The sequence below is a fragment of the Eschrichtius robustus genome, chromosome 5 (genome assembly GCF_028021215.1).
Source record: "Eschrichtius robustus isolate mEscRob2 chromosome 5, mEscRob2.pri, whole genome shotgun sequence".
NCBI lineage: Eukaryota > Metazoa > Chordata > Mammalia > Artiodactyla > Eschrichtiidae > Eschrichtius > Eschrichtius robustus.
This window is the reverse complement of record NC_090828.1, coordinates 60,393,419-60,409,474: the sequence shown is the minus strand read 5'-3', so window position 1 is coordinate 60,409,474 and position 16,056 is coordinate 60,393,419. Positions and strand designations below refer to the sequence as shown.

The following is a 16,056-nucleotide window of genomic DNA, read 5'->3' as shown; positions in this document are numbered from 1 at the left end:
ACTCTTGGTGTTATACATTCCATGGGTTTGGACGAATGTATAATGACATATATTCATCATTATGGTATCATACAGAGTATTTTCACTGCTCTAAAAATCCTCTGTGCTCTGCCTGTTCATCCCTGCCCCCCATCCCCTGCCAACTACTGATCTTTTTATTGTTTCCACAGTTTTGCCTTTTCAAAAATGTCATATAGTTGGAATCATACAGTATGTAGCCTTTTCAGATTGACCTCTTTCACTTAGTAACATGCATTTAAAGTTCCTCCATGTCTTTTCATGGCTTTATAACCCACTTCCTTTTGTGCTGAATAAAGACGTACCACAGTTTATTGATCCATTCACCTGTTGAAGGACATCCTGGTTGCTTCCAAGTTTTGACAGTTATGAATAAAACTGCTATAAATATCCGTGTGCAGGGTTTTGTGTGCACATAAGCTTTCGACTTATTTGGGTGAATACCAAAGAGTACGATAGCTAAATCAGATGTGATAAGAGCAAGTTTAGTTTTGTAAGGAACTGCTAAACTGTCTTCCAAAGTGGCTGCACCATTTTGTATTCCCACCAGAAGTGAATGAGAGTTCCTGTTGCTCCACGTACTCGTCAGCATTTGGGGTTGTCAGTGTTCGGGATTTTGGCCATTCATATCTGTGGGTAGTGGTGTCTCGTTGTTTTAATTTACATTTCCCTGATAACATGTGTTGTGGAGGGTGTGGAGCAGCTTTTCATATGCTTATTTGCCATCTCTATATCCTCTTTCGTGAGGTGTGTGTTAAGGTCTGTGGCCCACTTTTTTAAACAGGTTTTTTGTTTTCTTATTCAGTTTTGAGAGTTCTTCATATAATTTGGATGACGGTCTTTTATTAGCTGTGTCTTTTGCGAATCTTTTCTCCCAGTCCGTGGCTTGTTTTCTCACCCTCTTGACATTGTCTTGCACAGTGCAGAAGGTTTTTATTTTAATGAAAGTTCCGTTTATCAGTTATTTATTTCATGGATTGTGTGCCTTTGGTGTTGTATCTAAAAAAGTCATCGCCAAGCTTCCAGGTTGGTGAACACATAGAGATTCCAGGACAGTGGTACACCTGGAGAGGGTATAGAAGCTCTTCACCACTTCCCACATAGTTTGCCCTATGCATCTCTTCCACCTGGCTGTTCCTGAGTTATGTCCTTGCATAATAAAGTGGTAACCTAGAGTCCCCAGGGCATGGTGGGAAGATATGAGCTCTGAGACCAGACAGTCTCGGGCTTCAATCCTATCTCCCCTCTTCACAGCACTAAGGCTTTGGACGTTCACTTACTCTAAGTCTCACTTTCCTACATTGTAGGATCCTTGGATGATCTGTCTGGTATATAGAAAATAATCAATAGATCAAACACTCTAGATTGGCTGACCCAACCTCAAAAAAAAAAAAAAAAAGGTCATTGCCATACCCAAAGTCCTGTAGCTATTCTCCTATGTTATCTTCTAGGAGTTTTATAGCTTTGCGTTTTATGTTTACGCCTGTGATCCATTTTGAGTGAATTTTTGTGAAGAATATAATGTCTGTGTCTAGATTCATATTTTTTTGCATGTGGACATCGGTTGTCCCAGTACCGTTGTTGAAAAGACTGTCTTTGCTCCATTGTTTTTCTTTGCTCCTTTGTCAAAGATCAGTTGACTATATTTATGTGGGTGTATTTCTGGGCTCTCTGTTCTGTTCTGTTGATCTGTTTGTCTCTTCTTCTGTCAATACTACGCTGTCTTGGTTACAGAAGGTTTATATTGACAGTAAGTCGTAAAGGGGAGGAGCATCAGTTCTCCAGCTTTATTCTTCTCCTTCAAAATTGTGTTGGTTAAAAAAAAAAAAAAAAAAATTGTGTTGGTTATTCTGGGTCTTTTGCCTCTATATATAAACTTCAGAATAAGTTTGTTAATATCCACAAAATAACTTGCTAGATCCATTTTTTTAAACTTCTAGCTTTTGGTGGAGTTGAATCTCTGACGAGACTGAGGCTGGTGGTTCCAGCACTTGTTAGAGGGCTGTGTTGTGCCTTCTCCCATTCCCATCCCCTTTCTGCTCTTCCTTCTCTCTTGCTGGTCTATGGAGGAAGGAGAAGAAAGGAAGACGTTTCTTTCTTAGTTTCTCTGCTTTTGTTACACAATATATTTTTGCATATTGTCTACGTTTTTAATAGTATTATTAATGGACTACTACTCTATAGTTAATGTGTTAATCACAGTTAGTTTGAATTTCCTGTTTGATACTTCCAAAATTTGTATCATGTCTGAGTCTGGCTCTGATGCTTACTTTGTCTCTTCAGACTTTGTTTTCCTTGCCTTCTAGCATGCCTTGTGATTTTTGGTTGAAAACCAGACATGATGTATTGGGTAATAGGAACTGAGATAAATAAGCCTTTAGTGTGAGGTTTTATGTTAATCTGGCTAGGAATTGGGCTGTGTTTAATATTTGCTATAGCTATAGATTCCAGAGGTTTCAAATTCCTCTAATGTCCTTGTTTTTGTCTCCTCTGCTGTGTTTGGGCTTCCCTAAGAACTCCTCCTTTGGTAGAGTCTGAATCTACAGCTCATTCAGCTGTAATCCACTATTTTTATATTGGCATTTGTGGGGGGGGCATAGGGGAGAAGGGAAGTGAATATACTCTTGTGATTAAATCTCAGTCATTTACTGGGCCCGTGTCCCTGCCATGGGACTTTCACCACTGCTTCTTAGCTGCTTTTTCCTTCTTTAGGTGAGACAGGAAGGCCGGAGGAGACTAGAGTCAGAGAGATGCACTTCCCCCAGGTGGGATAAGACTCTCGTAAAGTCTTTTCCCTGGAGAGTAGGCCTTTGCTACGGAGAATGCTCTGGGTCTATATCATAATGCTCATTCTTCCCCTCCCCCTGCCAGAGCCACAAGGAGATAATTTTTGGCTCTTCACCATGAGAATTTGGAGGAATTCCAAGGGGTAAAGCCCACAAAAGTGTGGGTGCCCACCTAAGACTGTCTCCCCCAGGAGTTTCTCACTCCCAGGTTACTCCACATTCAGCCTCCAGCAAATCATCAAAATGACCATTGTTGAGGCATATTAAAAATGTTAAGAGTTTATTTGAGCAAAAGTTGATTCGAATCTGGCAGCACAAAGCCGGAAGTGCTCAGGAGCACTCCACCAATGGGAGCTCAGGGAGGTAATTTTATAGAGAAAAGGTGAAGGCAAAATTAGAAAACTATTGATCGGCAGTAGCATAAAGCCTAGCTGGCTGTGATTGGCTGTCCTTGGGTTTCAGTCTTGGAACCTTGAGGCAGTTGCAGGCTTAGATTTTGGTTTGCTTACACAGACCACCAGGCATTAGCACCACCTCAGTCTAATGGCCTCCTGGTTTAATTAATTAAACACCATTTAAGCGTTCCTACCTGTTTGTGGCTTCCACTCCAGGTAGGCAAATGTCAGCTGTGACTGGATTCCCCCATTTCGCCAGATTTCGGGGTGGCAGTTTTCTTGACATACTCAGTTCTTTGATGAACCTGAGAGAAGTCATTATTTTCACTTTGTTCAGCTTTTTCTTGTAACAGCAGGAATGACCACTTTGACAGGTTGAAGCTGAAACTGGAAATCTACACGTCAATTTTAAACTAGGAAAAACTTTAAAAAGCCTATCGATGGAAGCCAAAGAGGTCTAGAGATGAATTTTTCCATTAGTTAACAAATGGGAAAACTTACATAGTTATTTCAGAGTGGTGAAATCTGTATGAGTCTGATTTAGTTCCTACTTTTAATTTCATTTGGTCAACCAAAGAATGATGATACTGATGATAATTATTACAAGAATGAGACACACATTTCTAAGACCTTAGTTGTATTATTCCAAAATGCCAAAACAAGGGAATGTAACTCCTGAAAGTGTATCATTTTCACTAAAATCATTAAATATTCTTCCCACTTCCTAAAGATTTTCTCACCTGAACTGAGAAAAGGGGAATTTGAAATCCAGAATATTGTTGCATTTATTCATTGACTCAGATTCTCACTAATTGTTTAATCCCTGGAAGTTCTACTTTCCCCGAAAGATCAAGAGCTCATTTAGACCAGGTTCTTTATCAGAGTCTGTACTTTAGCCTAGCACATTGCTCTGCACATAATGCACCTTCATTAAATACTTGAATTGGATGTGGGCTTAGATGATGTTTTATTACGCTGGGTTGCCAGAGTTCTGCCATGAGCTTTGTGTCCCAATCTACCTTGTTATTCTTATCTCTTGGCTTAAAATGCTGTGCCTTGCAAAAGGCTTCTATGAGCAAATACTTAAGTAAAAAGAATTACCCCCTTTCAAAAGGGCCTGAATATGGTTTTTCACAAGGCCTATTACAGAGCCTTATACCTCATAATGATCTACTGGGGAGTTATTGTGGATGTTGTAATAGAGACTAAACTCATATTTTTCATCACCTGATTAATATTTCTGAATTGGCTCTGGTGCCAAAAGGAATATTTTCCCTTACTGTTTCTCCTTTTCAGTAGTAAGATAAGCATAATAAAAAGCAGTAGAATGCATCGCCTCTCCAGAAGCAAACAAGAACCAATTACGGTCACTCCTGAGGGAAGTCTTCAGGGGAGAAAGCCAAGAAAAGCAGAGAAAGCTGAATACCTCTGCCTTTATCTGTCCTCTCTGCCTAGCTTTTTAGGATCACATTTTCACAGCCCAATTCGGATTCTTTCATGCCCAGGTAGGGAGGAAGAATTTTTGTCCTCAGCACATGGTTGATGTGTTGAAAGGTGTGACATTTAATCAGAGAGGGGGTCTGTTTCTGCTAGGGCTCATTTGTGCTATGCGTTTTCTGGCTATAGATCAAAACATAGGGCAGCCCTAGGAACCAAGCCCAGGAAGCATTAATGAAGGCCCACTCTATGCTACCCACTGCCCACCTTCCTTACCTGTAGCCCACCAGGAAGTGTGGCTGGGGCGATATGGAATAGGAGAGGCTGAGAGGGCTGGGGTGGAACATGGAGCAACCCTGTGCCCACTCTGTGGGCACAGCAAACACCCTCTGTGGAGGGTCCTGGGCTGTTTGTCCTCTGAGCAGTATTTTGCCCTCCCTGTGCTCTGCTGTGCCTCACAAGGAAGCCGACCTCCGCAGGGCCTTCGTTTTGCCTTTAGGGTTGGTTTTCTTGCTTTGATCCATCTTCTCGCCAATGTCAGTCACCAACCCCCTTCTTCCCCTCTTCTGTTTAATCATTTATAAAATGAAATTCTTTTCCTTATTCCTCTGGTTTATGGTTGGAGAGGGATGGGATGCGGGAGGGTCTCCAGCTCCCCTCAGCAGTGGCTGGACCTCTAGGACCAGGAGGCCCTCCGGGGTTCCAGCTCCCACGCGGACACCTGGCTCCAGCTCTGGCAGCGCCTCCTCCTTCCCCTGTCCCCCCACCTGAGGGCTTCCTGCTTGGCTAGCATCCAGGTTACCTCCTCATCGCCTCTTTGGCTTCTCAGCTCTTGCACCACCTGTAAAGCTAGTTCCCAGCATTAAGTTCCCTCCGTGGGAAATACTGAGTGCTTTCCATTTTCCCGCTCGGACCTCAACTGCTACCTGCCTTTCTGGTATATTTGTCTCAGCCCTGGAAGGGCAGTCCCTCAATGCCAAATGTTTTATTGTCACAAAGTTGCTTTTTAAAAAGTTAATTCCGACCAAGCATGATGCATGGTGCTAATGTGTCATCTCAGTAGGATGTTATGAACACTTATTTCTGGAAACGCCTAAGATCAACTCCGGTACCTGGTAACTGAGAAGGGCTTAGATGCATTTTTCTCAATGAACTTTAATTAAATGGAATGTTAACTCTTCCACAGTGTGAGCCATGATATCTGTAGGAGGAAAGAGCAGGTGCGAAGGGTCATTGTTCCTGCAGCGTAGACACTGGAATAAGACTGACCTGGATTCGCTTCCCAGCTCTTGCAGTCATTAGCTGTGTGAGCTCAAGTCCCTATGTGTTGCTGGCCTTAGTTTTCGCAATAAAATATGAGAGTAATAATAAAATAAGATAACACGTGTAAAAGGCCTGACACAGGAAGTCCTTGGTCTTGCTTTTAGGGCTGCTTTTCTTGTTTGGATTCTCACTAATCACCCCGTCCTGCTTCTTTCCCTCTCCTATTGAGGGAATGAAATTTATAAAATGAAATTCCTCTCCTCATTTCACTAAAGCTCAGCTAAAGTGAAATTCTCAGAAATAAAAACTTTACCTGAAAGCCAAGGGAAACCAAAAAGGAAATAAATAAGCAGATACAAAAGCAATAAAGTCATACTCCCTATGGAAGGGGGCCCCTGAACAGGCATTGGCAGTGACTTTGTGTCCCAGGGACCCGGCCTACCTGTCACAGCCCTCTACCTCACAGCACATGGCTGCTAGGCACCAACGTAGCTCTTAGATCATAGAAGCTTGCCTAACTGAATACGGGATGGAGTCCCTTTCAAAGACAAGTTTTTATTCCCCTCCCCCCCAAGTAAAACTTTCCCTGCTTTCACCCTGCATGTGTTCCTTGGAGGTTTTATTTAAATAAAGGGACTGTCCCCCTCTCAAAGCATCTATTCATTATGTTGCCTCCAAACCTAAAATCTCTGAGCCAGGGAAGGTTCTGAGAATGCTGCCTTTCAACAGATTAAACAGCCTCTTGGTCCTGGGATTATCGCGCTAAAAGGCAACCTGTGTACGTTTTGCTCCTTTAGAAGTTGCAAATCAAAGGAACTGGTTGAAGTCTGATGCTTCCCCTGCTTTGGTAATAGTTTCTTTTCAGGGTTCCAAGGAAGCAAAAAGGGAACTGTCCAACCAAATTGACTACCTAGGGACCACTTGTTAGCATTTTGCTTAAATATAGTCGTTTTTGTAGAAACAAATAAAAAGATGCAATCTTCAAATAATGTTTCATTGCGCCTACCAAAGAATAAACATTCATCAATAATCCTCAAGCACGGGCATCTTCTTGACCTCTGGCTCAGCCAGCCTCTCAAAGACTACTGCAAAGGAAAATAGATTTTTTTTTTTTTCCATAGGAAAGAAAAGGTTACCTCAGAAGCTTATCCTACATTCATCTACTCTAGATCACATATACCTACACTTCCTTCTTCTAAGACATGAAGAAGAAATGGGTTTCTGCTGTTACTTTCAATAATAGCCAGAGGCTTCTACAATTTGGATACATAACCAGGCACAGTCCTAGACATATAAACCAACCTGTGTAATGTAAAGAGACAAGGTGCATGAGTACTGGGAACTCACAACCTGGAAATAATCAACTGTTTTGACTGCACACATTGCCAGCACCCTGGTGCGTGCTGGCCTCCCCCCTTTGGAACATGATTCCAGGTGATTTGGCATCACGGAATTCTCTCTGTCTTTTTTGAGGAGGTGGTACAGGGAGTCTGTGAGCTCGCGGTCCCTTTCCCATGAAAGGTCTGCCATAAGAGAGCGTGGGCTACTTCAGGACAAAGTCGGTCTCTATTTAGAGCTGCTATTGAATTTGACCAGATTGACATTCCTTGGTCTATGCTAGTTGTAAACAGAATGCTGCTAAAATATTATAATATTGCTTGACATTTGTGCTCTAGTGATTTTGAGAGGAAGAAAAGGTCTAGATGCCAGCAAGGTGATGAAAATGTTTAAGTTCGGTGCAATTTCATTCTAAATTCATCTGTGTCTCATCTATGCTGTTCTTAAAACTTAGGATTCTTTTCCCTTTTTTCCTTAATTCTATTATAATATTAAAAGCAGCAACCCATCTGAAATTTATTGTTAATAAAAAGGAAGGCATATGTTTATACATGCATATTCATATTTAGGTACCTAAAGTATTTAAAAGTAATATTGACTTTTTATTTTCCCTATTGATTATATATTAGGACAAAGGAAAAACCTACCAATTTATTTTCAATGCAATGGCTTCTAGTTGCAAAAAGTATGGGTTTTTAGTATAAAGTATAATAATCTCTGTGTTAGTTTTCTGTAGCTGCTGTAACCAATTGTGTAAGCCACAAGCTTAAAGAAACACAAATGAGTAACCTTATAGTGCTGTAGTTTAGAAGTCTGAAGTTGGTCTCACTGGGCTAAAATCAAGGTATCAGCAGGCCCGTTCCTTCTGAAGGCTCCAGGGGGAAATCATGTATTGTTCTGCCTTTTCCATCTTCCAGAGGCTGCCCTCATTCCTTGGCTCTTGGCTTCCTCCACCATCAAGGCCAGCAAAATCAGACTGAGTCCTACTCCCACTGTTAGCTCTCTGGTTCTAACTCTTCTGCCTCCCTCTTCCATCTTTTAAGGACCCTACAATTACAATTACATTGGAGCCACCTAGAAACATCAGAATAATCCGCTTATTTTGATCCTTAACTTAATCACATCTGCAGAGTCCCTTTTGCCATGTAATCTAAAGTATTCATAGGTTCTGGGGATAAGAACATGGACATCTTTGGGGGTCATTATTCTGCCCACTGCAATCTCATAGGTAAATCTACTACTTACCTTCTGGAAGTGGCATAAACAGCGTTGTGTTGATGGCTCTATCACCACCTTTGACAGAATGTATCTTTGCCATTACCAGATATTTCAGAAAAATAGAGTGAAGGGGTTTCAGTAGGACTAGGGGACTCAGCTGTGTAGCTGCGTAGCAAGTCATTTCCCTGGGATTCCAATTCAGCACCTTCATCTGAAGAATGTGAATAGTGCTAGGGGCTTTATCTAGATCCTAGAGCTGTTCTGATAGTCACAGAATCCTGAAAACTTTGTACACCACTTTGCAGATGAAAGAGATGGTACACTAGCTGCCCCAGTGCATTCGAGGAACTTGAGTATGTAAAACCACAAAGAAGCATCATTTAAAAATTAAAACTTTCTAACAATACAAATTGCAGGAAAAGAATCTTAACTACATGAGAGAGGATGAAGTCGCTCATTTCCATTCTAAATCAGTCCTTTATCCCTATCCCCTGAGATAGGTCATTTTAATCTCTATTCATGTTTATCTTCTTTTGTTTTTTCCTCTGCCCTGATGTTTGTTATGCTGTGAGTAGATATTGATTCCCTTCTCATTAAGCCTGCAAACATCTAATCATTCCTGTTTTGTTTTTTTTTTCATTTTTAATAATTTGTGTTCAAATTTTGGCAAATCGAATGGTCTTAATTTTGCCCTTTGAATGCCTGTGCATTCAAGTTCTTTAGGCAGATTTTCTCTCTTGTTTTTTTAATTCTATTTTGAGTTTTATAAAAGTAGATGTTTCTTGTTATTCCCCAACCCATAATTTTCTTTAGTGAACTTTTTGTTTAATTTTCTTTTGCTTTAACATTTTATTTTTCAGACACCTCTCATTGAACCTCACGTTCCTCTTCGTCCTGCTAACACCATTACCAAGGTAATGGGATGTAGGTGGGTTGATGAGCCAGCAGAGCTAACTTCTTAAGTAACTACTGGAAGTGGTCCATATGTCAAAGCATCACATCAGGAAACTGTGGATACAGTTTCTAGAAACAGTACATATCGGTGTGTCTCAGTTCTCAGTATAAAACAGTGACATGTCACACAAATAAACAATGCAAATGTATGAGTGAATTGTATTTTTCAAGTACAGAGTCAGATTGGAAAGTGATTTAGTGATGCATCTGGTTTGTTTTCCATCTATAAACTCTCCTTTCTCTTCCCCTCCTCCCATCTGATTAAAATTCAGGTTCCTTCAGAGAAGATCCTCAGGGCTGGAAAAATATTACGAAATGCCATTCTCTCTCGAGCACCTCACATGATAAGAGATAGAAAATACCACCTAAAGACATACAGGTATGTGCAATAATTCTAAAGGGTATGGCCGCCTCAGATTCGTGATTAGTGAAGTTAGAATAAACTTGTGTTTCCCTGTTTTCCATCCATGGGCAGCATGTTTTATAATCCTCCAGGTTCTGGAAGTTAAGCTTGTCTTGGATCCCCACTTAACTCTAATTAGCCTTCATATACCCAGGAGTTACTCCTAAACTCATTTGCTTAGACATTGGTTTAACTGTGATGAACATAGAAAACTTTTGTAATTCTGTTTGCTAAAGTGTATTTTAGGAAAACTACTAGATTTAGATGAGATTCAGCTAACATTTACTAAGTGTTCATTTGTACTTGAAGCCCTGTACCAGACCACTTTATATACATTATCTCATTTCATCCTCATCACAACCTGCGAGGTAGGTGTGTGGCCATTTTTCAGATGATAAAACTGAGGCTCAGAAGAGATTAAATAGTTTTCCTTGACCAAGTCACAAATCTAGTGAATGGCAGTGCCAGGATTTAAACCAAGATTGGTTGATTTACAAGTTTCATTCATTCATTCTGTCATTCATTCATTCCACACATTTATTAAGCACCTACTGGGCACCAGGCATTATTGTGTTCCAAACCCTAAGGATACAGGCGTGAAAAAAATATAAAATGCCCTTTACATAATTTACTTTCTAATGTAGGATTTCATTCTAGTATGCATATAGTAAGATATGTAACTCTGTTTCACATCTATAATCATATAGAATAAAGACTCATTATAGCTGCCACTGGAGTTAAGAAATGATAAAGACAGGGGCTGTGTGATTTAGTTGACCTTCTGGAATGACTGAACCATGGTGGGTAAATGAAGGATTCATGTCTAATCTTTAACTTTTGATTTTATCAACTCAGCAGCGGTTTAGGAACTAGACCGTCCTGTCTATGGCACAAAAGCCTTCACTCCCTCTCCCTGCGCCCACGGTTCAGACTCACAACCCTCTTTCAGCAATCAGTCGGACTCTCATTAAGCCTCGTTTAGACATGACCTCAGAACCCATCAGACTTAGCATGAGTCAAAACCCATTTGATTCACATGAACCAAATTCATAAGACACAGTGAAAAGCTAGAATACAAATTTTAAAGTGACCACAAAGGATACATACATATATATATATATATATATATATATATATATATATATATATATATATCTTTCTAGTGACCGTCAACCATGATAGTACCTGTAAAATTATACCCGGTTTACCCTAGAGCAAACCTTCCAGTATATGTACCTCAAATCCAGTCTCTTTCCCAAGGACAGAGATGGAAACACATTGCAAATTCTTTCTCTTTGGATCACTTTTTCGGCACTTCCTGCAAACTAACACTCTTCTGCTTGCATTTGTCATGAATATGTTTATAAGACCAAAACTGGCAATTTGTTACATTTAGATTGGCCTCTTCTTGATAGAATTCTGGAAATGAGATGGGATTTGAGAAAGACTTTAATCCGAAGCATGCTCCTCTTAGGGCATGTTCCCTCTCTTAAGATAAATTGCTCCTCTTGCCCTTTTAATGTGGATATTTACCAGCTACCATTTTGGTTGATTACATTTGGAAGCCTTTTCCTTCAACTCTGGAAGTTCATTCTTTTTTTTGGCGTCTGTAGTTCCTACACACTGTTACAATTTTGAGGGAAGTCAAGGTTAAACTCATGTGTCCATGTCCTCAGAGAGAGAGTTCAAACTCTTTAACTCATTAAGTGGATCTCAAAAATCTCATACAGCTAAAGGACCTCTTTCTTTTTAAATTTATATTCCCTTAATTTAAGATGTGATTATGCTTTCCCAAGTGTTGACTTGCGTTAGGGAAATTCCAGTAAAGATGTCATCTTTGGTGACAAATAATGGAAATTAGAAGTCAGAAACCATAATCTCTTTCTTGCTCCATAGTCCTAAGATTTTTAACCCCCTGAAATATAGGTGTTACGTCTATTCCACACCCTATGGCACAAATTAATGATCTGTTGATAATGACCCATGGACGCAACCAGAAGCCAGAGGCATGATTTCTTTTTCCTGCAGGATATTTTGAGTGCCTGGTCCCAGATCTTGTTTCCAGTTCCATCCTCTCCCTCCCTCCTGTTTTCACCTGCCGCCACTTCTATCATGACTGCAGTGCAAAGGGATTGAAGTCTCCCCAGATACAGCGTCACCCCCAGTGATCACCACACTAGAGATCAGCTGTCGATTTTAAAATAGCTAAAGATCATTAATAGAGAGGAAACCCGGTGATTCCACCAGCCACAAGTGACACAGCTATGTGTCTTTGTTCTGTGTTCTGACTGCAAGACTCTTACACCCTGTCCCAGGGCCGAGAGGCTCTGGGATCATCTCAACACCATATGCTCTTTTTAGTAAAAGTAATCATTGAATTAAAAGCCACATGAAATTGATTTTTTTTACACTTGTACATGACTTTTCCCATTAATAAATTCTCAGATTAGATGAGGAACACGACAGATCATACGTCTGGCTCACAATGAATAGTAACTAGGTGCCTCTTTGCCCATTGAAGCTCTAAAGTGTGGGTATGGACTGTGATCGGAGCAGTCCTAGAAATCCAACAGCCTTCTCAGGACGTCCTCCTGGTGCTGTATTCTTGGGTCAGACCCGCATCAGGATATCCCAGGAGTTCTGATAGATTTCAGAGTTCCTGGAGTCTTAGGACTGGACATGGCCTTTGAAGCCATCTTTTCCTCCTCTTTTCTTTTACAGATGAAAAAACTAAGAACCAGAGATTTGAAACGATATGGCCAGAGTCACACAGCTAATAAGTAGTAGACCTGGTGCTGGATCTCATGACTTCTCCCAGGCTAAGCTCTTCCTAAAGTGGACCAGCACTGGGAATCTCTTCCAGTTCAAACTAGAGAGGAGCTCCCTGGGCTGGAACGAGTCTTAGTGCCCCGGAGGTGGTGGCAGCCTCAGCACAGGAGGGGAGGTCACCAGTGACTCAGACCCAGCTGCAGGCAGCCAACTGCTCTGAAACTCCCTGCTTATTCCTGTCCCTTGGGATTCCTCCCTCGGACTTCAAGATCCCATTTCCTCCGTTGAACAGTCATGCCACGAACACCTCTCTCCCCACTGAAGGTTTCCTAATATGTGTGTCTAGTTATATGTTTCCTAACTAATGCACGTAGTCTGCCCATCCTGACCAGCTTACCACAGAGGGGCATCATAGGGATGCACATGTGCCTGTACAGAAAGGATTTGGAGCTCTTCAGATGACAGGCTGTGTCGAAGTGCATCAAACTTTTTTCAGGGACTTGCGTCGCTAATTGCTTGTTTCTCCCAGCAGCCCTCTGAGGAAGCTCAATAGTATTACTTGAAAATAGAAAGTTCTATATAATTTTGCATTTACACATAGGCTTTCACAGAGCACCTCCTAGGGCCTCACAAACCTTAACTCATTCCTCAAAAGGCTCCGGTGAAGGAAGTCAGAATTATGCTTTGCCTTCATTTTACACTGAGATTTTTCTGGGACCGGCTCAAGAGTTTCTGGCCCAGATATTCGCTTGCCAGATCATGCTCCCCGTCTAGCTGCCCTTTAGTCTCCCCTAGGGCTGCCGCCTGTAATGCTCTTCCGTTTAGCCAGCCTTGCCTAGAAGGTTCTCTCGTGAGTTGAGTGGTTTTATTGGTTTGTACAGAAGTTTGAGGACCTGAGGCCACATCATGCAGTGCTTTGTTTGCCACGAGACCTCTTAGGGTGGAAGAGCATGGAGCCCTGTGGGAGGGCCTCCTCTCAGAAGCCATCTCCCGTCCTTCATCTGCAAGGGGGTGACTTCCCCTCCTCTGTGTCCTGCCGCCCCTTAGACAGTGCTGCGTGGGGACCGAGCTGGTGGATTGGATGCTGCAGCAGACCCCGTGTGTTCACTCCCGAGTCCAAGCTGTTGGCATGTGGCAAGTCCTGGTAGAAGACGGTGTTCTCAACCACGGTAAGATGAGCCACAGTCCCTGGAAAACCCTCAAGAAATGCGAGGAAGTGCACTTCCCTAGGTAGGTTGTGGCTGAACTCCCACATGGGCCAGAAAGAATCATGATCCCTTTAGGGACCCGCAGAGCTGGCATCTTCATTCAGCAATACAAATGCAGCAAGTGGATGCCGTTGATTGCAGTGTTCCACCATTGTACCTTCCTAACTTGGGAAAGCGGATGAAGGGAAAATGAAATTGAAACCCGAGTGCATCAGTTCCAATTATGTTTATTAGTTTGCATTCACAGTTCATCGATAGCATGATTATACTCTGAGCATTGCATAGCGGTCCTGATGCAGGGGCCGACGGAAGAGCAGCAAAGTGTGTGGCCGGGCTGATGACGTGAAAGAGAGTACTGAATTCAGAAGCTGAGTTTTCTGGGAGAGCCAATTTTTGTACCCACACGTAATATCAGGAGTGTGCTCTGTGACGTAGCCCCTGATATCCACAGGGGCTATAACTGAGCAGAGTAGCCATTCAGGACTGGAGTGGAGCTGTGATTGAACTCCTCATGCCATGTGTTTAAAGATCACTTTTCCAAACTGACAAACTATTAAAATCATTCCTTTAATTTTTGAATACCTGAGAATCTAATGATGCTCTTGCTAGTGTTTCACAGACTTTACCGTGCATACAAATCACCTGGAACTCTTCTTAAAATGCGGATTCTGATTCAGCGGGGCTGGGACGGGTCCAGAGAGTCTGCATTTCCATAAGCTCCCAGATGACGCAGATGCTGCGGTTCCAGGGATCATATCTTGAGCAGCAAGGGTCCTGCCACTGCTCCTCATCTTTGGACAGCATTGGTGCTCCCTCCTGAAAAGGGGCTTAAGAGCTTTCAGACACATAGATGAGGGATTCTGAGCCAAGTTTATGACTTTGTCCTACTGAGATCTAAATCTTCTTGTTTAAAGGGAATAAGAAAAAAAAAAAATTCTTTAAAACTTGAACTGGAAGGAAATTACCATAAGATCCTAGGCGTATATGACCTAGATGCTTGGTCTTGTCAGCTTTGTTCAGACAATTTTATTTTAATTTTTTAACTGCAGACAGACATGTTTCTAAACAGTACATATAGAAAGAAAAACATCAATTCTGATTCCTGATGAAGTCGGTTTTTTTGTTTTGTTTTGTTTTGTTGTTTTTTGCTAAGTCTGTACTTTGAAAAAAAACCAAACAAACATTATAAAGCGTGATCTGGCAGGTGGTTATTTTCCGGTTTAGGACATATAACCCACATGCTAGAAAATGTCACCAAGGCAATTTCTGCCGGTCAGAGTGCTCATCTCAGGAAGGTTGGCAGGTTCTCATAAGAGAGTCCCAGGGCAGCTCAGGAGATGGGCGGGTCAGAGAGGGCTGTGAGGTGCATGACTGCAGCCCGGAGGTCGCGTCCCACAGCTGCACCGCCCTGGGTGAGGCCGAGGGAGAAGGGTGAGGTGTCTCACCACTTTGCTGCCACTTGGCTCACTTGCCTGACACCATCCTTTCGTTTCTGGTAAACGGGCCCGTGAGGCAGAGGTGCAGCAGCTGACGCTTGCCTCCATGTTTCCCATAGTGGACCAGGAGCATCATTTCCAAGATAAATATTTATTTTATCGATTTCTGGATGATGAGCACGAGGATGCCCCTTTGCCTACAGAGGAGGAGAAAAAGGAGTGTGATGAGGAGCTGCAAGACACCATGCTGCTGCTGTCGCAGATGGGCCCCGACGCCCACATGAGGATGATCCTCCGCAAACCGTGAGTGAGGGCGTGTGGCGCCCCCTGCAGGTCACCCGTGCAAAGGTGCGCACCTGGGCGGAGGAAAGCAAGGCTGGCTTCAAAAGACGTGGCCTTCCTTCCCCCAGGGCCAAAGGAGAGATGCCGAAGGAGTGACAGATATGTTTGCCTCTTGTTGTTTTATTCTATGTTTGAGCCAGATCGTTCCAGTTCCCTTTTGCATGAGTTAAAACTATAGAGATTTTTCACAGTTGGCTCAGGATGTCAAAACTGGGTCCACGTATTAAATGACCTCTGGTCCCTGACAAACAAACTGCTCTGCTTCTGTGCCAGACTGTGGAAGCCCCTTTCTTCCTGATGCAATAGGACAGAGGTCGTCAGAACCATTAGACCTCATACCTGAGCTTGTATGCCTGCTTTCATTCATTCATTCATTCAGCACACTCTTTCACCCCATGCGGAGGCTTCTACTCCTTAGCTTAAAGACACGTTCTTTTTTTATTTTTTTTTTAATTGAAGTACAGTTGATTTACAGTATTGTGTTAGTTT

The 16,056-nt window shown here is 42.2% G+C and overlaps 1 protein-coding gene across 1 annotated transcript in view; it reads left to right on the top strand.

Moving 5' to 3' along the window:
• RAPGEF4 (Rap guanine nucleotide exchange factor 4) overlaps positions 1–16,056 on the top strand; it is a 234,095-nt gene that overhangs the window by 137,742 nt on the left and 80,297 nt on the right. The window contains exons 4-7 of the mRNA XM_068543910.1: positions 9,316–9,369; positions 9,682–9,788; positions 13,629–13,750; positions 15,345–15,528. Of these exons, the coding sequence (XP_068400011.1) occupies positions 9,316–9,369; positions 9,682–9,788; positions 13,629–13,750; positions 15,345–15,528 (467 nt within the window). The remainder of the gene's footprint in view (positions 1–9,315; positions 9,370–9,681; positions 9,789–13,628; positions 13,751–15,344; positions 15,529–16,056) is intronic.